The sequence below is a fragment of the Cololabis saira genome, chromosome 16, assembly GCF_033807715.1.
Source record: "Cololabis saira isolate AMF1-May2022 chromosome 16, fColSai1.1, whole genome shotgun sequence".
Taxonomy (NCBI): Eukaryota; Metazoa; Chordata; class Actinopteri; order Beloniformes; family Belonidae; genus Cololabis; species Cololabis saira.
The window spans coordinates 2,493,691-2,521,197 of record NC_084602.1 but is presented as its reverse complement, the minus strand read 5'-3'; the positions used below and the strand labels follow the sequence as shown (position 1 = coordinate 2,521,197).

The 27,507-nt window shown below is 45.0% G+C and overlaps 1 protein-coding gene across 3 annotated transcripts in view; it reads left to right on the top strand.

Moving 5' to 3' along the window:
• Nucleotides 1-27,507, top strand: part of akap6 (A kinase (PRKA) anchor protein 6) — a 364,518-nt gene that overhangs the window by 73,221 nt on the left and 263,790 nt on the right. For 2 of the 3 annotated variants that reach the window (XM_061744322.1, XM_061744323.1), the window contains exon 11: nucleotides 15,160-15,282. The exons of the other annotated variant lie outside the window; for it this stretch is intronic. In XM_061744322.1, the coding sequence (XP_061600306.1) occupies nucleotides 15,160-15,282 (123 nt within the window). The remainder of the gene's footprint in view (nucleotides 1-15,159; nucleotides 15,283-27,507) is intronic. 3 annotated transcript variants of the gene reach the window in all.

The following is a 27,507-nucleotide window of genomic DNA, read 5'->3' as shown; positions in this document are numbered from 1 at the left end:
AAGTTAAAATATCCACCTCTGTTTGCCCTCTGACTAATACCAGCACAATACCAACTTCATGACGCAGCTTCCATGATGGCGCCATTGTGTTTGGCCTGCCGTCAGCTGCTGTCAGCCTTGTTGTCTCAGTCTGTGTTTGTCCTGGTGTTTCTGCTTATTACCAACAAAGTTAAATGTCTTAGGATCTATGATCAACAGTCACTTCTCAGCATCTGTGTTCCTTACGAAGACCTGGCGTATCTTGATCATGATGGAAAGAATTTTCCTCCCCTTCTACCTTTAGAATATACCTGCATGTATACGCCGCGCTCCTGTCCATTGGCCGCAAAGCCGGGGTAAAGCCCAGCGGTCTGCTGGTGAGGGTGAAGCTCCTTCTGTCGCTGACTCCAGGATCAAGACTGGCATATGGCATCAGCTTTTCCAACTGACTGCAGCCGTTTTGTGTCCTGGCGCTCCTTGGAACCTGCTTCCCCCTGGCTGAGGTCCATCAGCGTTCCTCTGGAGGAAGTCCACACCCAACATGCTAGGTCACCGCGTCTCCGCAGAGGGGGGGTAAACCTGCAGAATCTTGGGCCATAGGCCAGGCACCCCAGAAGGAGAGTGAGTCGGCTTCTATCAGGATTGCACTTGTTAATGCTCGTTCGCTTGGGAATAAGACATTTATCCTGAATGACTTCTTCAAAACGCACAACTTGGATCTGTTGTGCCTCACTGAAACCTGGCTATGTGTTGGTGAGTTGAGCTCTTTTGCAGAACTTTTACTACTTGATTGCGCTTATTTAATCTCCCCAAGGACAACTGGATGCGGTGGGGGCTTGGCCTGTCTGTTTTAAATGCCATCAGTTGGGTTTGAACTGAACTTGTTCGAAATGGATTGCCTGAAACCCGTCTTGTGTGCTGTAATATACCGCCCCCCGAAATATAATAAGGATTTAATTCAGGGCTTCTCTCACTTTCTGTCGCGGATTATGACTAAATACGATCGTGTTTTAATGGTTGGAGATTTCAACATTCATGTTTGCTGCCCCTCCAAACCTCTTTCAAAGGATTTCATAGACTCTTTTAATCTTGTTCAACATGTGTTTGACTGCACTCAAATACAAGGGCACATGTTAGATTTATTGCTATCCCGTGGGCTGTCTGTGCAAAACCTAAACCTTCATGATGCTTTTTCACATGCCTGTGTTATTTGAAATCCCTTCTGACGCTCATAACGCTGACCGTTGTGCTCCTGCGCGCAGGTGCCGTATTATAAATCCTACTACTGCTACTCGTTTCTCTGGTGCATTTAAAAGTGCTGCTGAGGCTCGAATACCTGTTCATTTTGATACTGAGCAACTCACCTCTGCCTTTTATTCTACCTGCGAAAACATCCTGGACAGCGTTGCACCTTTTAAAAGACTGCGCCTTAAAACAACATGGCTAACTGAAACTTCTCGCTCATTCAGGCGAGAGTGTAGGAGGGCGGAACGCAGGTGGAAAAAAGATAAGTTACATGCATCTTTTGACATTTTAAAGAAAACATGGATCAGATATAAAAAAACTGTTAAATCTGAAAAAACGAAATATTTTTCTAATATTGTTGCACGCAATTGTAATGAGCCCCGTGTTCTTTTTAATACTATTATCACCCCTCTCAATATCCACCAGCCTGTTGAGTTGGAAAGTGGTGAAAAATTCCAGCAGTACTTTACATCCTAAATGAGCAGCATCAGAGCTCTGATAACCTCTCCCTCTATTGACCCTCTATCTCTGTCACCTGCCCTGTCACTTGTAGTCAGTTTGAGGCAATATCTCTCTCCACTTTAAACAAATCCGTTGGTCAAATGAAAATTTCATCAAGTCCAGTAGATAGTGTTCCTTCACTTCTCATTAAAGAGGCAATTGAGTCTACAGGTCCCAGCATTTTAGCAATTATAAACAATAGCCTTGCCTTTGGTGTCGTGCCTAAGAAGTTTAAGCACGTTGATGTTCAGTCATTGATTAAAAAAAACAATTTAGACACTTCATTACTTTCCAACTACAGAGATATTTCGAAACATCCATTTTTATCCACGATTCTGGAGAAACTTGTGCTGCAACAACTACAGTCTTTTTTTAGATAAACATGGTAACCTGGAACCTCTCCAATCTGGGTTTAAAGCCCTCCACAGCACTGAATCAGCGCTAGTTAAGGTTTTTAATGATTTGTTGTCAATCACTGACTCTGGAGATTCTGCCATCCTTATCCTCCTTTATCTTACAGCTGCATTTGACACTGTAGATCACGGCATCTTAATCTCCCTCCTGGAACACTTGTTGGCATCAGAGGCACTGCTCTGGAATGGTTTACATCCGTCTGCCTGGAGGGATAGGTATCCCCCTCTGCTCCTCTCCCTTTTGGCGTTCCTCAAGAGTCTATTCCAGCCAACACATAGTCAAAGCTCATGGGGCCAGGGCACTAGGTCGGGGAGACCGGCGAGATAGTTCAGGGGGCCGTCCTTGGGACCGGGCAGACCGGCGAGACAGTTCAGGGGGCCGTCCTTGGGACCGGGCAGACCGGCGAGACAGTTCAGGGGGCCGTCCTTGGGACCGGGCAGACCGGCGAGACAGTTCAGGGGGACACTCTCGGGACTGGGCAGACGGCGGATCTCGGGACCTTGGCTGGGGCAGGGACCTTGGCTTGGGCCGCGGCGTGGGCAGGGAACTTGGCTTGGGCTGAGGCGCGAGCAGAGTCCTGGGCAGGGGTCTAGGTGCCGGCTGGGGCGCAGGCAGAGTCCTAGGGGCCGGCTTCGGGAAACATAGAATCCTAGGGGCCGTCTTCAGGGGACACAGAATCCGAGGGACCACCTTCGGGTGACACCGGGTTCTTGGTGCCAGCTGAGGGGGACACTGGGTCCTTGGCAGGGGCCTGGGTGTCGGCTGAAGTGTGTCCGGGACCATCACTGGAACAGGGACGGGTGCATCTGGGACCACCTCGGGAACAGATAGAGGTGCGTCCAGGACCCTCACCGGAACAGGCCGGGGCTGCTGCCGCCGTCGTTTCCCCTGGGGGTGTCCTCCTCCTCAAAATGGTGCATATTTTTCTCTGCCTTTTGGCGGAAGAACTCAAAGATAGTAATATACTCTCCCGCTGGGTCCATAGTGGCTGGTCCGTTCTGTTATGATTACCTGGGAGTAGGACCCAGATGCAGGAGAGATGCAGGAGGCAGGAGTTCTAAAAAGTTGATTTTTTTGAACAAAAACGAAAACCAAAGCACTGCCAAGCAGGATACAAAAACCAGAACTTAAAACAAGAATCCAAAAAACTACAAAAACCTGACTTGGGAAACACGGAAGGAGGAAACAGTGCGGACCAGCAGGGAACAAGGGAAAGCTATACACAGAGGGGTTAATGAGACACATGTGCAGACGATCAGGGCAGATGGAAAACAGGAACGTCAAACAAGAACTCAAACACAAAGACACGGGCTTCAAAATAAAACAGGAAGTAACAAACCATGACACATTAGCTGGTCCTCCCTGTCCCGTCTTCAGCTGGTTCAAAATGCTGCAGAACGCAAAGACGGGACCATACTACACCTGTGCTTGCAGCTCTTCATTGGCTCCCCGTCCATTATATGATACATTTTAAAATTATTTTATTTGTTTTTAAATCTTTACATGGTCTTGCACCTTCTTATATATCAGCTCTTTTTAAATGTCCATAGACCTTCTAGGGCTCTTAGGTCAGCGGACCAACTCCAGGCTAAAGATCAGGGGGGACCGGGCCTCTGCAGGAACTGGCCCCAAACTCTGGACCGAGCTGCCGCTGCACCTACACCTGGCTCCTGCTATGGCTGCTTTTAAATCTCATCTTAAAACTCATTTTTACTCGTTAGCATTTAACTTGTCATGATTGTTTCATTTTATTTATGTGTTTTATGTTTTACTTTGTCCTGTTTCGTTTTTATTTTCCTTTCTCTCTCGTCCACCACTTTGGTCAGCTGTTGTTGTTTTTAAACTTTGTACTGTCTTCGGGTCAAAATGACCTAATTCTCCTGTTCCTTTCTTTCCTCCTGCTCTCTTCTTCCTTCTCCCTTCTTCTTTTCTCCCTTCCTTCCTTCCTTCCTTCCTTCCTTCCTTCCTTCCTTCCTTCCTTCCTTCCTTCCTTCCTTCCTTCCTTCCTTCCTTCCTTCCTTCCTTCCTTCCTTCCTTCCTCTTTCCTTCCTTCCTTCCTTCCTTCCTTCCTTCCTTCCTTCCTTCCTTCCTTCCTTCCTTCCTTCCTTCCTTCCTTCCTTCCTTCCTTCCTTCTTTCCTTCCTTCCTTCCTTCCTTCCTTCCTTCCTTCCTTCCTTCCTTCCTTCCTTCCTTCCTTCCTTCCTTCCTTCCTTCCTTCCTTCCTTCTTTTCATTCTCCCTTCCTTCCTTCCTTCCTTCCTTCCTTCCTTCCTTCCTTCCTTCCTTCCTTCCTTCCTTCCTTCCTTCCTTCCTTCCTTCCTTCCTTCCTTCCTTCCTTCCTTCCTTCCTTCCTTCCTTCCTTCCTTCCTTCCTTCCTTCCTTCCTTGACCTGAAGACAGCACAAGGGTTAAAGTACTTTAAGTAAACTTGAACTGGAACTTGAACATGTAGAAGTGCACCTTTAGTATCTTATCCCAAACGTGTCAAACAACAAGTAAGAAAAAGCCAAGTCAAGTCTGGTTTGTGTACACATTTCTTTTCCTTTCAATACTTGATGAATATAAATATTTGATCAAGAAACATTTCCCTTTTATGCCCTGCACATCCTGCTCACATTACCTGAACATCTTTCCCGACGTTACGTAACGTGTGTTTGGATCGCGGCTGGTTGCTTCATTCAAATCTGAGAATGAAGCTGCAAATGTGAACGCACACAGATCCCAGTAGTGCCGTCTGGACGACGGCACGTATTTTGCAGCTGAAATTCCCCAAAGCTGACAGAGAGACAGAGTCCATCAGTTGGATAAGTGTCCTGTGCATCATGTGATCACGTCGTACAGGCTGTCTGGGCCAGCATCAACATTCTCAGTGTGAAGTGTCTGTGTATTTGGAGACTCAGTGGCACGCCGGCATATCTGTGAGCAGTGGGAGTCAGACAGACAACAGACTCACTTCAACAATCGTCTGATTGGCCCAGCGGGGGGATCAGGGACGCCCACTGGCAGCAGAGAGGATAGGAAAATAAGAGAGATGGAGGAGGATGATGCTGAAGGGTGTTATTCTCTTCTTTATTGTTTCTTTAAATAAACAGGTGAGGGAGAAAAAGTGTTGGCTTGGAGTAGAGACTATCAGAGATGCTCACAGATGTGGATTTAGTTGTAAAGTGGTTTGTAAAGAGAGTTTCAGAGTCAACCTGACCCTGGTAAAGCGCTCCCATCTTCAGAGTTAGACTAGTGGAAGGTAGTCTGGCAGCACCTAGCCCAGCGTCCGTCCTGGAAACGCTGATCACATACGTAATCTAATGATTATTTCTCTGGGATATATTGTCATCCAGTAAATAATTGCTCAATTATTTTTTCCCTTTTCTATCTCTTTGCTCTATTACTTCATTTTCTGGCCATCTTTTGCTCTCTCTCTCTCTCTCTCTCTCTCTCTCTCTCTCTCTCTCTCTCTCTCTCTCTCTCTGTAACACTCTCTCTCTCCATCCGTCTCCAGGCATATATTTGCAACAATTAAAAACTTGAAATGAAATTCGGCACTAATCCACCGTGGCAGCGGTTGCCATCCAGCTTCCTCGGACGTTAGCTACACAGTTTCCATGTTTTTTTATTTGGCCATTTTCATGAATTTCTAATCAAACTGTTTCCCCCTCAAGTTCCCCTGGGACAGCTCTGTGAAGTGTTTGAATGGACAGGTTCACGTTGTCCGTCTCACACCTTCGCCTGCTGCGTAAATGAGCAGGCCCACCTCAGTCCCCTCCAAATAAAGGGCTTACATTTAAAACCACTTGTGTTATCCTCAAATGAAGCTCTGAGCACGCACCGGCCTTGACAGACTCTCATTCTGCACCGGCAACTGTTTGTAGGTACCACTTTTTGAAGATCCCTCTAATGCAGAGAAAGTACATTCATAAGATACTTGGACGTATAAAATATACCATGTTGAAAGTGTTGGTCATTCTGTAACAAGGTCACCTGGAGGTGAGACGATGCTGTCACCTAGCAACAGGGAGGTCTGCTGTGGAGCAGTGTCGGACCCCCATGACACCACTTATGTGGTGTTTATAAAGACTTTTATATTGATTAGATTATATCTGCAAGTATGTTTCACAGCGTAGCCACAGTAGCGCAACGCTTAACTTGAGACGAATGAAAGACTGAAGAAGCAACGTGAGAGTAATAAATTCAGAGTAGAGTCGTAACTTTAAGAAAAAAAGCACCAGAAGCAGAAATGACCTCATCGGTATGGGGGATGGTTCGGCTGCGTTTTCAGTACCTGCATCCGAGCATCAGCCAACCTCTACCTGCCGCGTCCTCCAGCCAGGTTTGGACATGTTTAGAGTGCAGCCCTGGCCGTCTTCACGGTCTTCACGGTCTTCACGGGCTTCATCGTCTTGGCCGTCTTCACGGTCTTGGCCGTCTCGGCCGTCTCGCCCAGATTTGTCGTCTTGGCTGTCGTCACAGCCATGGCCGTCCTGGCCGCCCTGGCCGTCTTGGCTGTCTTAGCCATCTTCACCGCCTGGGCCGTCTTGGCCGTCTTGACCGTCCTGGCCGTCTTGGCCGTCCTTGCAGCCCTGGCTGTCTTGGCCGTCTTAGCCATCTTCACTGTCTTGGCCATCTTGGCCATCTTGGCCATCGTCGCAGTTCTTGCCGTCTTGGCCGCCTTGGCCATCTTGGCCATCTTAGCCGTCTTCACCGTCTTGGCCGTCTGGGCTGTCTGGGCCGTCTTGGCCGTCTTAGCCGTCTTCACCGTCATGGCCGTCTTGGCCGTCTTGGCCGTCTTAGCCGTCTTCACCATCTTGGCCGTCTTAGCCGTCTTCACCGTCTTGGCCATCTTTGCCATCTTGGCCGCCTGGGCTGTCTGGGCCGTCTTGGCCGTCTTGGCCGTCTTGGCCGTCTTGGCCGTCTTGGCCATCTTCACCGTCTTGGCCGTCTTGGCCATCTTGGCCGTCTTAGCCGTCTTCACCATCTTGGCCGTCTTAGCCGTCTTCACCGTCTTGGCCGTCTTAGCCGTCTTCACCATCTTGGCCGTCTTAGCCGTCTTCACCATCTTGGCCGTCTTAGCCGTCTTCACCGTCTTGGCTGTCTTGGCCGTCTTGGCCGTCTTGGCCGTCTTGGCCATCTTAGCCGTCTTCACCATCTTGGCTGTCTTGGCCATCTTCACCGTCTTGGCCATCTTGGCCACCTTGGCAAATCCATTTATGATGTGATGCATCCAATTAAATCTAGTTAATCATGATCACCTTTAAGACCATAGAGAGCGAAACTACCGGAGTCAAATTCCTTGTTGGACAATGTTCGAACCTGGCCAATAAAGATGATTCTGATTCTGATTCTGATAATTTTTTGTAATAATGCGTTGATCGATATAACGTATGATTGCAGCACCTACAAAAGAAAAGAATAGAGTGGCCTGACCCTCCTCCCTCACAGCTACCAGCTGTCCCTCACTTGAATCCCGGCACATTCGTTTCTTCCTCAGCTCTCTTTTGTTGGATTACTGTTGCCTGTTGCTCGCTTTAGTGCACAAACACCCAAACGTACCCTCTTTGTGCAGAGCAGCATCTCTGTTGTTTGTTTGCCTCGTGCTTCGACCACATAAAAACCAGAGCTGCTGCCAGTAACATATTAATCATTAAAGCCAAACATCTTCTGCTGGGAGTCTGAGTCCAAATCTATCAGCGTCGTCTTTCCGAGAGACCCGTCAGCTGAGCAGTAATTATCCAGTGGTGGAGAGCTGAACCACAGGAGGAAGACATGAAGCGGCTATCCAGGTGGCGGAGGATCAGATCAGGTGTTTCAGCTCCCACTAGGACTCTCTGCCCCCCAGGAGCCTCACTGGTTTAGAAACATCAAAGCAGTCGTAAGCAGCCCAGTGCATGCCGGTCGATATCTAAACAAGTGCTGCTCTCTCTGCCGCTGTTCACGCCCACGTCATCTTCCTCCTCTGCCCTTCTCTTTATCCATCTCACGTTACCATTCTGCCAACCATTTTCTCTCATTTTCTTGCTTTCATCTGCTTCTGTCAGTCCCTTTAAAGAGTTTTGTTGTGAACATGGGTCGATTGGAGCACTCCTGAGGTCCTGTTTCCACGTAGCAAAAACAGTGGCGTTTTCATGCGTTTTGGCCGTTCGTTTACACGAAAACGAAGGTCAAAGTTTCCAAGAACCATCATTCCTGAAAACTCCGGCCACAGTGGAGATTTGAAAAAACTCCATCTTCACGTTTGCTTGTAAACGGAGAGAAACGGAGATTTAGGCTTCAGAACGTCACATTATGAGACAGAAACATCACCAGCGTCATGAGTGACACGTGTGTTCACAATTTGTTTGGCCACCGTCAATATTTTCTTGTATTTAACCTGTTTTATATTCTAAAGTCACACTTAAAAGTAACTCCACTTCTCTATCACTCCAAATGAAAGACTCTCGTTCATCTTGGAAGTAAGTGGCATTCAAGGCTGATTTATGGTTCCGCGTTACACCAACACCTACGGCGTAGGCTACGCGGCGACGGCACCCTACGTAGGCTACGCCGTCGATTTAACACGGAACCATATTATTCAGGCTTCACACGTGTCATTTGTTGACGTTTTTTTCCAGGATTCCGATTGGCTAGCATGACTTTATCTTCTCGTTACACTGCCCCCTGTAGGTTTGGCTGATCATAGCACCTTAACAGCTATTTATGCGGGTTCATGTAAATTATGGTATTTTTCAAAACGTAGAGGGGAAAATGTAAATACTATTTGCTATGTGTAAACGTGGCCTGAGTCTTTACCGTCCCGCCTGCCATCCAGAGAGAGGACGTTGCTGATGCGTCACATCAAACCCTTTTGTGCTCACGTCTTGATTTACACTCAAAGATCTTCTCATTTACCTGCCTTTGCTTTTGATTAGTTTTAGTTTTGAGTTGTAAAAAAACATCAGGGGGGATGGTGGATTTGATCATATGGGGACAGATAATTTGTGCTGATTACAAATAATATAATATATTACAAATAATAGCAGTGACCAAAACACCTGCAGAAATACTGCAGGAATGACATAGCAGCAGTTAAATGCAGCCTTCTGTAAGCTTTAAATATCCACTGGGCTTACATCAAATACATCAAAACACAACAATAAAAAACACTTTTCTGAACTTATCAATATGACTCCGTCCTTCACAGGATAAGTAAAATGGATCACTGCAAAAACTCAAAATCTTAGCAAGAATATTTGTCTTATTTCTAGTTAAAATGTCTCATTTTAGTAAAAAGAAAAATCTTATTACACTTAAAACAAGACTCATCACTGGAAAAAAACAACAATTTTCCCCTGTTTCAAGTAGATTTTCACTTGAAATAAGTAGAAAAATCTGCCAGTGGAACAAGATTTTTTTGCTTGTAATGAGAAGATAAATCTTGTCCCACTGGCAGATTTTCCTACTTATTTCAAGTGAAAATCTACTTGAAACAGGTGAAAATTGTCAAATAAGTTATTTTTCTGGTGATGACTCTAAATGTTGAAATAGCAGTAAAACCACATTCATTGATGAAATGACATAAGGGATGGAAAGGAGGGATGGCAGTTTTACAGGGGGGATGATTTGGACCGTTTTTATTTCAGGGGGGATGCCTTCCCCCCTCATCCCCCCTCAACTCCAGTACTGGTTTTAGTTTCTTCTTCTTCCTCCCATCCTTACTCTTGTCATCTTTCCACTCCTCCTGTTTGCTCTGAAGGTATTTCATTTTTCTTTCCTTTGTCATTGCTTCCATTTACTTTCCTGCAGTATACTTGTTCTGCTCCTCCACCTCCGTCCATCGCGTTTACTCTTTTCTCGCGTTTCATCCCATCCCTCCTCCTCCTTCATCTTCCCATCCTCCTCTCCACTCATCAATAGTTTTGATTCCTATCTCCCTTTCATAATGAGCACTGCAGAGATGGACAGGATCATATTGACATTTTTTTTTATTTTTTAAGGGTCATGGTTGTAATTAACATACTGCTGCTCAATCGGTCAAGGTTTGTAACACATGCACGCACGCACGCATGCACGCACGCATGCACGCACGCACGAACGCATCACAGAGGCTTCTAAGAAGTGTAAAAACACAATTTATCTCCACAGACGAGTGCACACACCCGTCCTCCGATGAAGATGCACGTACAGGCCTGATACAGACGAGGAGAGCGCACGGACGTACACGTGCGGCAGCTCCAGTCCGTCCCATCACATTAACCTCTTCGCCAGGGCCTTACTTTTATCCCATTTTTAGGAAGTTCTCAATAAAGACATGAACACCAGCCCCCTATCACTGTGTCAGTGTTCATGTCTACATGGAGAGCGGGAACGCTACACCTGCTACTCACACAAAGGTCCAAGGTTGGACTTGTGGAGCTTTTCGTCTTCACTTTTAATATTATTATGACTAATATTTGCGTGACATGTGTGTTTTAGCTGATCACGTGTGATTTCCTAACATAGAAATGAGATCAGCATGATGAGAGTTTGGCGGAGGTGGTAGTTGGTCCAGCAGAGGAGACGGCAGCGGCCGCGACCAGATGATCGGGGCCGGTTTTTGCTATGGGCAATATGAGTTGAGTTAAGTTATACTTTAATGTCCACTAGGGAAATTTGTTTTAGGCATCAAATACATGCATAGCGTATAAAAACACATACATGTACAATCAACGCATACAGACAGCAACAGATATCGGACTCAATACCACAATAAAATTAGTAGGAAACCGATCAGCAGTGAACAACATTGCACATACCCTAGGCAAAAATTGCATCTATCCCGGGAACCTCATTTCATTACATTTCAATGTTGGTACAGTATGAAAAAAAGCAAGAACAAAGAATAAAAACAAGCTTTTTCCTCATTTCCTCATTAGCAGCATTGTAGTAAGATATAAAAACAAGGACTGAGTCATGGGCGACTGCCCAGGGCCAATCCGGGTGGGGGCGCACCAGCGCTCTCAAAAAAAGAAGAATTAGCCAATTCGACAGTTCCATCTCAAATCTATTCAATGGGCGCTGTTATTGTCACATAAACCTGCTGCTGAGAGTCGTATGTGTGTGTGTGTGTGTGTGTGTGTGTGTGTGTGTGTGTGTGTGTGTGTGTGTGTGTGTGTGTGTGTGTGTGTAGAGAGAATCTTGGTAATCTGCGTGAGGAGCGCAGGGTTTTGACGCTGCGCGATACGTCTCTGTAATGCTCTGTCGAGTTGCTTATTAAAGTCAAGTTAACTGAAGACAAAGGTCACTTGACCCCCCCCCCCTCCCTGGGGGGCGGCGGCCTGCAGGGGACAGCGGGTCAGAGGAAAAGCAAAGGGACGAGGGGAGGGATGATTCAGAAGGCCACACACAACTGCTTCCGAATAAATTGTATTTCATTCATAAAACTAATAATATCTACCCACATGTAATGAATTGGGTTACGTGAAAAATGTACACAAATAAAAACGGACCTACATCCACTAAGTTTTAGTGGTTCTTCTACATCCACTATGTTGTAGTGGATGTAGAAGAACTTCCCTGACCTCCATCAAAGTCCATGACTCTGCTGGAGCTGCTGACTTTCATCTATGAGAAAGAGCTGCAGAAATCTACCCCAATCTGTGGACTGAATCAGAATTGGTCTGATCGTTCCAGTGACAGCAGCGGAAGCAGAAAGGAGTTTCCAAGCTGAAGTTTATTAAAACATACTCTAGGTCCACTATGTCCCAGGAGCGTCTCTCTGGACCTGCCATCATCAGCATCAATCATACAGTTGAACAACAGATTTCGTATGATGATGTAATTGATGATTTTGCTGCAAAGAAGGCTAGTACTTTACTTACACCGGATTTTAGCAGAAATGCTAGTTTCCATCCGCAGTCCCCACAGAAAACATACAAACAATTCCGTCAAACAATACAATCAAACAAGGGAACAAACATGTAACATACATAGTAGCAAAATAGATTTAGTAGCATTTAAAAGCAGTATGGATTGTATCCAAAGTGACTTGAGTTTAAAGTGAGTTGAGCAAAAAATGCATATTACAATAATGCATAGCTGTGATTGAGGCCCGGCTAGCTGTGGTTGAGGCCCGGCTAGCTGTGGTTGAAGCCCGGCTAGCTGTGGTTGAGGCCCGGCTAGCTGTGGTTGAGGCCCGGCTAGCTGTGGTTGAGGCCCAGCTAGCTGTGGTTGAGGCCCGGCTAGCTGTGGTTGAGGCCCAGCTAGCTGTGGTTGAAGCCCGGCTAGCTGTGGTTGAAGCCCGGCTAGCTGTGGTTGAAGCCCGGCTAGCTGTGGTTGAAGCCCGGCTAGCTGTGATTGAAGCCCGGCTAGCTGTGGTTGAAGCCCGGCTAGCTGTGGTTGAAGCCCGGCTAGCTGTGGTTGAGGCCCAGGTAGCTGTGGTTGAGGGCCAGGTAACTGTGGTTGAAGCCCGGCTAGCTGGACGCCTCCACAGAGACCTGCTTTGCCACAGCTAGGACACGGCATCGTGACACGGCATTGTGACACGACGCCGCGCCCTGGGGACAACGGAACAACCGTATTTCTGCAGGAAGGGGGGGGGGCACAGGCAGGTGGAAGCAGCAACGGGATGACCGGGGGTGGGGTGGGGACCGGGACCGCAGGCCAGCACGCAGCTCCCGAAGCTCCGGCCTACAAACATGCACAAAAGAGAAAAAAGGGGGGAGTGTGTTTGCTCCTGTTTACATCCTCCTGCATGGAGAGGTTTTCATAGGGCCGTCCTCTGGTCGTGACGCAGCGGTGAGCTGTGCAGCAGGTCAGAGAGCTGGCGTCCTGCTCTGAAGCGTCTGAACATTCGAGAAAATTCCTCCCATGAGACACTTTTAATCTTCCCTTTTTCTTTTGTTTTCATCTCTAAATCAGGTTGAAACACAGAGTCCTTTCTTTTTTTATCTGATCCGTGCTGCACAGTTTAATGTGTTTTCTTCCCCTTTCACCTCCATTTCAAAAACAAAGATTTAAACCCTAATTTCTTTCTTCTTCCTGAGTAATCTGCTCAGCTCCTCTTTAAGACTGAAGTGGATTTAACGAGAGGAATTGATGCTCCATCAGATACCCTCCATCACCGACTCTTCTCATCCTCCAACTATTCCTCTAACAGTCTGCAGTGGAGGAGTGTGCACCCGTTTCCCTCTCGTCGCGCTCAGTAGGTACTGGTGTAAAAGCGCCTATGAGGCGCTTTTACACTAGTACCTACTCAGCTCGACTTGACTCGCCACGCCCCGGTTTTGCGATTCTCCACTAGGGGTGGAGGCGGGTGGAGGCGGGACGAGTAGATACTTTTTCTGTATCTATTCTGCCGAGGTTCTAAGCTGCTGAGTTGGCTGTATCTGACATCATCACACTACAGGCCACCGATTGGTCGGGGGGTTGGAGTCAGACGTCTGAGTCAGGAGGAGGAAATCAGAGAAAGAGACTCTGGTTCATTTTATTCAACCAGCAATGGCAGCAATGGCAATGGCAACCTGGTGTCTTAAAAAGGGATCTAGACGGGCGATAAGGAACGACCAGAGTCATTTCATAGCTGCTCCCAGCTGACTTTTCAGAAGTGCCGAGACAAACGAACAGCGTTGCCGCTTGAATCTTCTCTCACTCTCATGTTTTAACTTGATATCAAACACAAGCCACAGACCCAGCAGCACATCTATCATCTCCTCCAGGTTCTACATCTTTAGTGTTGTTGTCTTCTTCATTTAGATACACAATCAAATACGTCACAGCAGCTTCACTCCAACCTCCTACTTCTGATCTGGGTGTTGAAAATAAACGAGGGCGAGTGGAGTCGGGCTGAGTAGGTTCTAGTGGAAAAGCTCCATAACAGTCTGGAGTGGAGGAATGGAGTCCCAAAACCACAATCTTATGGAAAGCCATTTCCTGCCGTCTCCGTGTGCTGGAGCCGGTCCGGCCCTCCCGGCTCTCCTCTCGGCCAGCAGATGGCAGTGCGCCTCCGCCAGGCGGCCACCGTCTGAGCCGGTGTCTGTCCGTCTGTCAGCGCGCTGCTATGAAGGGCAGCGTGCCATTGATGGAGCCGTACCTGTTCACCTCCCCAGAGCCTTCCATACCTCCCCATCTCTTTCTCCCCTCTGTCTCTCCGGCATCCCAGCTCTGTTCTCGCCTGCTATCTCTTTGTTAATTTGGATCTTTTATTCTGCCCATCCTTTTCTCTCTCTCCTTACATACCTCTTATTTTTCCCATTTCTTTTGTGTCCTCTCCATAGTTGGAATTCTTTATTCATCTCATTACTTTTTTAGCAGAACTCCACCAGAACCCCAGCCCCCCCCCAACCCTCACACCCCTCCTGCAACCCGACCCGCGGACCCCGAGCACGCTGGGGCGTACGATCACCATGACAACAATAATAGTCATATATCACATTGGTCACGTTGTAGGTGGTGATCTTTAAAATGTTGAACACACGTCTGTCACCGGCCGTACGAACAACAATAAGATGATCGTTCCTCTCATCAGTATCGATGTAACAACGGTCTCGTTTCAGTCCTCTGCAGCCGTCTGTCTTCTGTCTTCTGTCCTCGTCTCCCAGCTTACTCTTTTACCTCTTTGTCTCTTTACTTCCGTCTCTGGCTCGTTTCCACTCGTTCTCCGCATCGTCATTCCTCTCTCTCCCCTCACCTTATTTGTCTAAACGTGCGATTACTTGTTTCATCCTGGAGGCCAGGGTTTTGTTCTCTTTCTGTCCTTGAATAAATTAATCTGAAATCAGCCTTTAAACAGGAGACACATGCTCCCCCGCTCGTGTCCTCTGTTCCCTCTTTCATCCTATCCTTTCCACCTCCAATCTGTTTCTTTGCCTCTCTTCCTTCCCTCCTCCTGTTGCGTCTCTCTACCTGTTGGACTCTGTCTTTTTTTTCGCCGCTGCTTTGACGTTGCGTTTCTTGTTTATGTTTATTTATTCATTCTAGCTCATTCCATGGTTGCTCTCTCCTCTTTTGTGTTGTTGTGAAGTGACGTCCACTCCCTCCCTCTCTCACTCCGTGTCCCTCTGCCTCTCTCGTCCCCAGCGCTTCGTGCAAAAGTTGGACGGGTTCATCTGGTGGCTGCAGGAGGCGCTGGACAGCGCGGACAACTGGACGCAGCCCAGGCAGGACCTGGACAGCCTGAGGGCGTACCTGGACACTCACCTGGTGAGCTGACGGGCTTTTCTCATCCAGTAACTGGTGTGTAACCTCACAGCACCCTCAGGGGACCAATCTCTCTGAAGTTATGTGGCTGGAACACTCTTGGGTCTCTGGTCCTCACAAGGAACACAGCAGAACACACAAACACACAAACACATAAACACACAAACACACGGCGTCACACTCATTTAAATATAAACGTGCATGACTGTTGTGTACAAGCACATCTGTGCATTCACTGCATGCACAGTTGTATGAGCTCATATTTGCATATATGCATATGGATGGACCCACATGGCACACACACACACACACACACACACACACACACACACACACACACACACACACACACACACACACACACACACACACACACACACACACACACACACACACTCATTATCCTTATCAGTCCACAGTACTTTTCTGGCGAAGGCTTCTTGGCTGTGTTTTGTCCGTTTCAATGAGACGGCGGTGTTTGTGCGAGCTGGGTTCCGGCGCGGGGACAAAGAGAGGACGGCTCTGCTCAGGAGAGTCCAGGAGTCAGAACCTCCGAGGCCCTGGCTCAGCACACACTGGGCAGGCCGTGAGCCCGGGAGGTGGTGGGGGCTCGCGGTGGGACTCCAGAGTCCAGAGAGACTGTTGCTGGGAAGCACTTCCTGAGGGGGTGTCTAAGGCTGGGTTATGGTTCTGCGTCAAAACGACGCCGTGCATACGGCGTAGGGTACGCGCCGACGCAGACCACACGCTGTCACTGACGCCGTCACTGACGTCACCTCCCAAAAATTGTAACTACGCGTCGAGGCGACGCAGACCACACTCAGACGGAGAGGGCTGTGATTGGTCCGCTTGGTAGCAACGCATTTCCGGTTTCCGGTTTGAAGCAGTCGTGAACTTTCAGTGCTCTTTTCTCCGTGTATGTGTGATGTTCTTTGTTTTGTTTTTTTGCACAATAGTTGTCCTTATCTCTTTGATTCACTGTGACCGAAAAAAGTCGGATAAACCAGTCAGGAAAAGATCGCAAATTAGTGGTCAGGGGGGGGTACTGCACCACGGAGAAATGGAGTGACGGAGAAGTCCGAAGGTTCACGACGGCGTCACAGCGACGGCGTCAATTTGACGCAGAACCATAACTCCGGCTTTAGGGTGCTTTCAGACCTGTGGGCCGTTTGTTTTGTTCCGATTCAGGGGCTAAATCGATACAGTTGTTTCGTTTTTAGTTTGTGGCATTTGTGTTCACAAGGCAACCGTCTGTAGCGGTTCAAAGCTGTTAACAAATGTTCTCTGATTGGTCAGAAATGAACGCGGAAGGAGTTTCCTCTTCCGTACCCCGGGAAAAACAACAACTATGGAGCATCGTAAGCGAGTTATGAGTGAGTTGTGTCGGTTGCTGTGTGGATTATGTTCTCACTGCAAACGAACCGCTCCAGGTCTGGAATGGAATCGGGCCGAGACCACCTCTCCTAGGATCTCGGCTTGCTTGTTTTGTCCCGCGTCCGAGCGCGATTGCTGTGTTCACATGTACCAAACCAACCGATCTTTAGGGGGAAACGCTCCCTGTTTCGGAACAACTGCTCCAAACGGGACAGGTGTGAAAACACCCTTACATATCCCACCGAGAACGGCGCCGCTCTGGCAGCCTGGTGCCGCGGTTTTTGGTCAGAGTGCGTCTTTCTTTGTACTTTGTTTGTCTTTTCTTTGAGGACATACAGCAACAGTGAAACAAAGAAAAAGGAGGAAGGGTACTTGGAATGTTGCGTGTCTCAGTCGCACACGGCTTGGATGATTATTCCTCTCCATAAAGATTTCAGACATGGGCAGACGGTTATTGAAATTGGGACTTTTCATTTCCATTCATGTTGTCTGCTGAAAGGCTTCGCTGTTTTATGTCCAACCTTTTTCCCTGTTTTCCCTGTGAAGTTTCTTTTTATGTTCAACTGTAACTCGTGTCGGTGTTCTTTGTTACTTCCCCTGCTTCCCTTTTCTATCTCTTTGCATCTTATTACTTCATTTTCTGGCCATCTTTTGCTCTCCTGTTGTTGCCTATGTTAGCTTCTACGCTCGACCGGGTTTGGAAATAGAACCCATCTCTCTCTCTCTCTCTCTCTCTCTCTCTCTCTCTCTCTCTCTCTCTCTCTCTCTTTCTCTCTCTCTCTCTCTCTGTCTCTGTCTCTGTCTCTCTGTCTCTCTCTCTCTCTCTCTCTTTCTCTTTCTCTCTCTCTCTCTCTCTGTCTCTGTCTCTGTCTCTCTGTCTCTGTCTCTCTCTCTCTCTCTCTCTCTCTCTCTCTCTCTCTCTCTCTCTCTCTCACACACACACACACGCAAACACTTATACACGCGTCACACATCAATGTATAAACCAACTGATGCACAATGTGCCGTGCATAAATACGCTCTCACTTCACCAACAGTCTGTATTTGCATATTAGTCTACAAATGCAAACATGTACACAATAGCAGGCATCTGTTTTAGTGCACACACATACACTTAGAGCTATTATTTGCATATATTTGCATGTTACTAGACAGATTTCCAAATCAGCATCTCCAAATCCATCCCTGCAGAACAGCATCGTGCACACACACACACACACACACACACACACACACACACACACACACACACACACACACACACACACACACACACACACACACACAGATATCTTATCTAGATAAGGTATTTATTTTGGCTTTGTGAGCGTGTGTATGTTTGTTTGTTGGTTGTTTACATGTGTTGACTTTGTTGTAGGTGCCAGCAGCGCTAACGTTAGTGGCGGTTAGCTTCAATTAGAATTGCTAGCTCTTAATTGGCATGTCTTGTTAAATAAAGCAGAAAAGGATGAAAAAGCATCACTAATAGGACTTTGAACTGCTACAGTGTTGATAGCATGTTAGCTGTGTGTTTGTGTGTGTGTTGCTGTTGATAGTCACACTTGTACTTTGTAGTTATTAGTGTATGTTTTGGTGAATAATTGTGTGGGTTTTGATGATTACTGCGTAACTGAGTAAAGCTCTCCGTCTGCCTGTTTCCCTCTTTATTCCTTCTTTCTAATTTCTTTTCCCCCTTTTTCTATTTTTTTTTCCTGACTAAATATGTTTCTAACTGCAACATTTTTACAGAGTGTTTTAGTGGGAGCTGAACGGTTAGCCTGGCTTCTGCCGATCCTACCGTCTTTTATAAAGCAGTGCATTGATACCTGTCAGGGTCTGAATTGTGTTTGGCTAAACCAGCTAAAAAAGATGAACATGAACAATTTACAGGAATAAAACATTGGGGCCCATACAGAAGAAGCCGTGGGCCAGAGTTTAGGGACTTCTATAGTCCGAGGTAAGAGGCGTGTTCAACAAAGCAGGTCACCTCTGACTCAATTACTGTTGCTTAAATGCTAGAAAAGCAACATACGTGACAGACTAATTCAAATTAACCGCTGCATTTCTTTGGCCCTTGCCTTGCATATGTTAGCTGTCCTTCAAACGCATTATACTTTGGCTTTGGTACGAAACATGCCTTTGAATAATGACCGATTAGCTCCTGATCAAATGACTTCCACGGCAACCCAACGTTCTGAAGTTTCTCACTCTCCCACTCAAGGTTTCTGTGGCTCTGGAGGTAGAGCGGCAGTCTGGCAATCAAACCTGCAATGATTCAATCCCCACCCCCCACCAGCCCTGACTCACATCATGAAGTGTCCTTGAACAGCTTGTTGCCCCTGATGCCTTTATGGCAGGTAGCTACTGTACGAACCACGAGGAGCCGTGTGATTGTTGCTTCAAGTGCTCAACAAGACTGGAAACAAATGTCCAAATGTCCATTTACCTTGGTGCTCACTCGGGATTGATTAGGTGTCTTTACTGATAACAGGTGGGTAGGTAAACAGCAGAGCGGTGTTGCGTCGCAGCAAAAAGGTTCTGTGATCAAACTGTGACTACATTTACATGCAGTCAAAATTGGGGTTAGTGCTAATATTCCGGTTACTGAAACATTGGGAATAATCCGTTTACATGGTAATTAATCATTCAGGATATCTGGATCAAACCAGCGAGGCACGGAGAACATGATGACGTAATTACCATCATTTCCGCTTCTTCTTCCTGTATCCAAATTCAAAACAAATGCTGCTTTGCGCAACTTTTCTCTCACCTTCTTGTAAATCTTCTATCCCGGTACTTTCTAGCGTCTACAAATGCAGAAATGTTCATATCCTTCATTACATTTATGAAGTGATTAGTCTCCTCCTGGTCTTGGTTTCTCCGTGTTTATAAGAACTTCCTGGACTCAAAAGACCAGGATTCCTTGTGAACAGAACATGAGCAGAAAACAAATTCCTGTTCCGTTTGATGGGGATATTCCGTTTGGTGTTTACATGACCCAATATTCAGGTTTTAAAAAGAGTAACCCAGGGCTCATATTCAGGTTTTTAAAAACCCCAATATGAGCACATTCAGGTTATTCAAAGGGGTTATTGGTATTTACATGGTCGTGCAAATTCGGGTTATTGTCAATACTCAGGTTTTAAAAGGGTTATTGATGCATGGAAACACAGTCAGTGCCGCTGAGACAGGTTTTTTTGGATCCAGAGCAGAACTTCTCCTCTGACTGCTCGTCCATGGACACGGCTCAGTTTGCTCGGATCATTTGCTCATGTCTGGTTTCTGCTTTTAAAACAAATGAAAGGGCGACAATGGAGCTCCGCTGCACCAGTAACTGGAACTATCAGACGGGAGACGGGGTTGATGTTCTACTCCAGCTCTGTTTCTCCCACATGTGCTTTGAGAAGTACTTTCTGTCGTTCTGTTGCTCTTTGTCACACATGGAAACACACACAGAAACACACACAGAAACACACACAGAAACACACACAGAAACACACACAGAAACACACACAGAAACACACACAGAAACACACACAGAAACACACACAGAAACACACACAGAAACACACACAGCTCCAGGGCGACAGTGGATGGAAAGGAGCTGCTTTCCGAGTTATATCTTTGGTCCAGCTGGCGTGTGTGTGTGTGTGTGTGTGTGTGTGTACATTTTAATGCTCGTGGAATGAATAAGCACGGGCCTTTCCAGAACCCCGGGGAGATCAGTGAGGATGCTGGCATACACACTTAAACACAAACACACACACACACACTTAAACACACGCACACACACATAAAAACACACACACAGACAGCTCTTTGTAAGGTGCTAAGAGATGGCGGCCAATGAAAGGCCTATTGATTTGGTCTGATGGCTGATCCAGGCCTTTGAATCCCATTAGAAGCAACACATTACTGGTGGCAACATGAGGGGGAGAGGGAGATAAAAAGATGTGGGAGCAAAAGGGAGGACGCTCATGCACCGAATGCTGGGTAAATCTGGAAATGTAGGCTGTCTGCCAAAACGACTGCTCTACTGTGTGGGATTGTTTTAGTAGAACTGGACATCTCCACCAAGACACCGGACACAACCACTCCCTCACCTCGTACCGCGGTTAACGTTCACTCAGGCCCAGGAGAGGCAGCACGGTCGGCTTTATTCAGCAGCTAGGGGGAGCTTTTTGCTCTGATTAGCCTCAAAGTGCGTGGAACTGACGCCATATTTTCTGCGCTGTTCTCTGTCGTGCCGGTTCTCCGAGACTGCGGCACCTCAACTAAACAAAAGGGCTGTTTAGTACGGTGGCCGAGACCCGCCATTGCTGAAAATTAAAGTAACGCTGCAAACAGAAACAAACACAGCTGCAAATAAAATAAATGCTTAGCAAATAAAATAAACGCTGCAAAGAAAAATAAACGCTGCTGCAAATAAAATAAACACTTAGCAAATAAAATAAACGCTGCAAAGAAAAAGAAACACAGCTGCAAATAAAAGAAACGCTGCAAATATAAAGAAACCCCGCTGCAAATAGAATAAAAAATGCCGGAAATAAAAAAGCCACAACGGAAGTGAATTACCGGGGACTCTTTTTGCCGATGCACCGGTGTTGCACATTAAAAATGACACGTAGCGACGTTGAACACTAACCTTTTCACTTATTTTCTCGTTCGTTGTTCTTCTTATTCCTCGCTCTTCTTATTTCTTCCTTTTCACTTACGTCCTCTTCGTCTTCTTCTTCTCCTCTCAAGTTAAAACACCGGTGCATGAGCAAAAATAGTCCCCGGTAATTCACTTCTGTTGTGGCTTTTTTATTTGCGTCGTATTTTTTTTAAATTGCAGTGGCGTTTTATTTATATTTGCAGCGTTTCTTTTATTTGCAGCTGCGTTTATTTTTATTTGCAGCATTTCTTTAATTTTCAGCAATGGCGGGTCTCGGCCACCGTAGTTTAGTGATGAGTAGCGTAAATACGTAAAGTGATTTTTATGTTTCCTGCCATCTGATGACACGTAAAGGGACAGTTGTGCTCAAGGATGGCTGGGATGGGAGCGGGCCAGGAAGAATGCTTTGTCAAAGCTCACAGCAGCTCAGAGACAGCCAAGGTGACCTTGGTAGGAAACAACACGGGTCAATGTGTCACATTCAGTTTCAAACTTATAAGAGAAGTGGCGGGGAGGTGGGCGGCGGTGAGAAACCCAAGACCGTCGCTGGACAGCCATTCACTTCTTTTGTTCAGTAATTTGCTGTCTATTTTCATTGGAAACCGTTCAATCTGTTTTCAATCTGCTCTCAATGACTACGTTTACATGCAGTCAAAATTCAGGTTATTGCTAATATTCCGGTTACTGAAACATTGGGAATATTCCGTTTACATGGTGATTAATCATTCAGGATATCTGGATCAAACCAGCGACGCACGGAGAACGTGACGACGCAATTACCGTCATTTCTGCTTCTTCTTCCTGTATCCAAATTCAAAACAAATGCTGCTTCGCGTAACTTTTCTCTCACCTTCTTGTAAATCTTCTATCCCGGTACTTTCTACCGTCTACAAATGCAGAAATGTTCATATCCTTCATTACATTTATGAAGTGATTAGTCTCCTCCTGGTCTTGGTTTCTCCGTGTTTATAAGAACTTCCTGGACTCAAAAGACCAGGATTCCTTGTGAACAGAGCATGTGCAGAAAACAAATGCCTGTTCCGTTTGATGAGGATATTCCGTTTGGTGTTTACATGACCCAATATTCAGTTAGAAAAGGAGTAACCCAGGGCTCATATTGGGGTTTTTAAAAACCCCAATATGAGCAAATTCTGGTTATTCAAAGGGGTTATTGGTGTTTACATGGCCGTGCAAATTTGGGTTATTGCCAATATTCGGGTTTTAAAAGGGTTATTGATGCTGGAAACACAGTCACTCTTGTCTGTTCTGAAGTGACATATTTTGGAACATTTGGATTTTACTCTGTGTGAAAAGAACTGGAACGAAGGGAAGAGAGCAACAAGTTCACAAACTCATCGGGTGACTCAGACCAGAGCAAACAAGCGAAGGTGTGAAAGCATCCAGAGACGGGAAGAAGGAACGCCAGAGTGAAATGGAGGCTATGGGAGACAAGCAGAGAGAGAAACAGGAGAAAGAGAGAAGAGCATTGGTTAATGAAAATCCTTTGCATAGGAAACAGAGCGAGTGGAAGAAGAGAGAGCAGTGTGAGGAGACAAACACACATGCACACATGCAGCGTCCTTTGTACTTCCTTGTGCCTCTTTATGTGTTGAGACAATTTGATCATCATTATCGCAGAGGCTCTTTGATCAGATCAGGTCTCATCAACTCCAGCCCGTCTGCCGTGCGTGCTCTCACCAGCGCGCCCGTGTGCACGAACATGCTCTGATCGGTGCAGCGGAGTACAGCAATGACAAACCTCAATGTCATCTCAGTAGCAGCACCGCATACCTCATAGCACCTAACTAATCTGCAAATAGTATTAGGTTTGGCTTCTGAGACGGTCCTGCCCGGTGCTCCGAGCTAATATGCTAATGCTAAAAGGTAATCTGATCATTCGGAGTTTGAAGCAGCTCCCGACCCGCCGTGTGTATGTTAATCAGAGGAGGGAGTCCAGGACAGATAAGACGTCCCCAAATCTACCTGAACCTTTACCAGCCTCATGTCAGTAACAGTCTGACTGTGTGAGGGCGCCCAAACTAACGCCCAAACTAACGGCTGTCGCTCGCTGACGATGACTTGCTAAGTAAAGCTTTCTAAAAGCTAAAGATGAAGTAGCAAGTCAAAACATATCACAATTTAAAAAAAGATACAAAGAAACATTCTATTCAAAATGCTAATAAACATGTAGATATGAACATTTATTGATATATGCAGATATATAGATGTATATTATGGATATAGATATGTTATATGTAGGTATGTATATGGATATATTGAGTTGTATTATACGTACACTATTTGTGTATCTATATCTCTATTAATATATTGATTTATAGTTATATGTAGATATGTCGACATATAGATTTATAGTAATTTTTATGTATATAATTGGAGGTAAATATATGAACCAGTATATATAGCATATCTACTTTTATATAGCTATTCAAGTATATTGTTATACCATTGCTGTCTATTGTTCTCTATTATATTGTAGTATTATAGTAAAGTAGTGATAATGTAATACTATGCATTATAATTACTTCTATTAGAACATACATACATAGTAGCACAACTAAATGCTGGGCGTATTATATCACTGTATAGAACAGTTATAAAAGTAGGTATGTGTATTATAAGTAATCTTATTGAAACTCTTGTTCTATGTAAGAATGTATGTAGATTCAGGGCTAGGACTGTATAAGTGTTTACTTCAATCCTACTCCGTTTCCAGCATATATATATATATATATATATATATATATATATATATATATATATATATATATATATATATATATGTATATATATATATATATATATATATGTATATATATATATATATATATATATATATATATATATATATATATACAGAGCCGTCTGGGAGATTTGCGAGGCCCTGTGCGAAATGGCCGGGGGGGGGGCCCTCGCGCGCTCGCTACGCTCACGCGGGCGAAATTTTTGGGTTTTTCGGGTCAGATCGGGTGTCTATATGCGCAATTTGAAGTCTCCAATTAGCTAAATACTGGATACCTTCCCCTGCTCATCATCATCTCTTGCCTCGACGCGGGCCCCCACGGCTGCTGGAGACCCGGTCGGATCGGTGATTTTTGTAAGAAATTTATCAAACGAGCCTTTCAGAGAGGCATTAAACTCTTCCATTTTCTTTAGTTTTTTTTTTTTCATCCCCTGATGGAAATTTCCTGATTCTGTCTCGTTCTCTCGACATTGTGTGACAGTTTGTTCCAACTCCACCGTCTGGATCAGAGCAGCTTGTGTCTGCGCTTGGTCTGATCAGTTGTATTGAACAACAGACACATATATTTATTGATATGCACAGACTAGTACACATTTAGGTCTGTAATGGAACGTGACTGTTGATATTTCTAAGGGACAAAAGGAAAAAAAAAAGAAAAAAAAAAAAAATTGAAAACAAAACAAAAAAAAAAAACGCCCATAGTGCGAGGCCCCGTGTGGTCGCACGGTTCGCACACCCCTTGCGACGGCCCTGTATATATATATATATATATATATATATATATATATATATATATATATATATATATATATATATATATATATATATATATATATATATATATATATATATATATATATATATATCTCTACGAAATAAAATCTCTACAATTTTCATTTTCAAGTCGTTACCATAACAACAGATAAAGTCTTTTTTTTTACCAGCACATGATCATCTGCTGTAGGGCAGCTTCCAACAAAGATACAGTGTTGAGTTGTTATCATTTCTTTAGTTTTCAGAATCTTTGAGACAAAACAAGGCGTCGTTTCCAGAAGAAATAAAACCTGGGAGGAGGCGGCCAATCAAATCTGCTCCTGCTGATGGGCGTTTCATAACTCCTCTCCAATAACACATTAATAAACACATTGCAGCGTGCATGTGAAAGTACATGCGCTGTCCTTTCCTCGTTCTGCTTTGTCTTTTCACTTTGTCATTCTGACTATCTCCATATTTCCACCCTTGCCCTAATTCTCTCCCTCCATCCCCCCTGACGTGCACGCACTCCCATAAATACGTACGCAGCCTCTCCGGAGTGCCGGCTGTCTAACGCGCATAAAAGCAGAGCTGCTCTGCATGCCTTATCATGGTGTGATTGATGCTCGGCTGTTCTGCTCTTATCGATTCTATGCTCTCCATATATTAGACAGAGGAAACTGAGCCAAATCTCTCGTGGAATAAAACGCTGAAATACAATTGCTCCCTGATAGCCCGGGTAATCTGCACAACCTAATTCATTCCTAACACCAACGGGTGCTATCCCAGACACCGTCATGCTGGCTTTTCTCTAGCTCTGATAGATGCATTTTATGTTTATTAGCTATGAAGTATTTCACCAGCTTATCTTGAAATTAAGTGGGGCAGAGTGGAAGCTGGATCTATAGAGTTACACCATCAGCCGTGAGATCTGATGTGATTTACAACATTAACTGGGTAGTAATGGTTGCAGAATACAGTCACTTTTTATTCAGATGATGTTGATGTACGATGAAGAGATACAGCTGAGTTCTGATCATGTATTGTTGATCTGCTCGTCTGCAGCCGCGGTACCGCTACGAACCGCTCCGTCCTTTTAATAGAGGAGACTTTCCCTTCAGGGAGGAGCGCTGGACCGGAGGAGACAAATTGATGCACAAACAATTATAACTGCTTTCAGTTCATTTGTTTTTTAATGTACAGCACCAGTTTACAACAAACGACTTCTTCTGGCTATTTACAGACAAATTAGAGAAGGGATATTTGTGGCCAATGAAATACACACCAATTCAGTCCAATTTAATCCAAGTAAATACAATTCAGTTGCTTGACATTATCCCCCACTTAAATCTAATTGTTATCCACTCAGTGCAGGTAATTCCCGTCCCCTTAGGTCTGGTCCAGTTACACTCCAGCTCAATTCAGTCCAGCCTTATTTAATACACTTTCAAAAATGCTAATTCCTAAATGTCCAGCTACCAGTGATTTGCATCAGTTCTTCCTTTCAGTCGGATCAATTCCAGGCAGGAAGAAACCGGTCGGACCAGAATCAGCGCGGGCATCTGCGTTAGGGTCGCCACCTTTCAGAAATAGAAATAAGGAACGCCCCGATTTCAGCAGCACAGGCGCCAAAAAAAAGGGGATATCCCTAAAACTTCTAAACTGCATAGAAATCCATCCATCCATCCATTATCTACAGGACTGTCTCAGAAAATTAGAATATTGTGATAAAGTTCTTTATTTTCTGTAATGCAAAAAAAACAAAAATGTCATACATTCTGGATTCATTACAAATCAACTAAAATATTGCAAGCCTTTTATTATTTTAATATTGCTGATTATGGTTTACAGTTGATTAAGATTCCCAAAATATTCTAATTTTTTGAGATAGGATATTTGAGTTTTCTTAAGCTGTAAGCCATGATCAGCAATATTAAAATAATAAAAGGCTTGCAATATTCAGTTGATTTGTAATGAATCCAGAATGTATGACATTTTTGCATTACAGAAAATAAAGGACTTTATCACAATATTCAAATTTTCTGAGACAGTCCTGTAGAAACAACCAGACACACTCACACTTACGGGCAATTTAGAATCATCAGTTAACCTACTACGCATGTTTTTTGGACTGTGGGAGGAAGCCGGAGTACCCGGAGAAAACCTGCATAGAAATGTAATTATTTTATATGAAAGAACAAAATGCTTTGATTTAAAGTTTAAAGTGCTTTAATAGCATTGAACTTGCATGACTGTACCATACTAGCAACTGAAATATCCTCTGCTCCTATGGTAAATATAAATATAGCCTTCAGGTGAAGGTCGGAAAATTAGAATATGGTGTAAAAGTTAATTAATTTCAATAATTCAACTTAAAAGGTGAAACTAATACATTACATAGTCTCATTACATGCAAAGCAAAACATGATTTTTTTTTTTTTACCTTGTCTGCACACATATTAATGATTGATACCATGACGGTAGAAACCAAAGGGGTATATATGTGCATTATTACTATATTTAATATATATACATATATATATGCATACATATGCGTACACATACATAAATATACACATACAAACCCAGTGGTTTTTTTATTTTTTTATTTATTTTTTATTTTGTGGGGGGGGGGTGGTGGAGTGGGGTGGTGGGGGTGACGACATCCACTGCCAATCCAGGA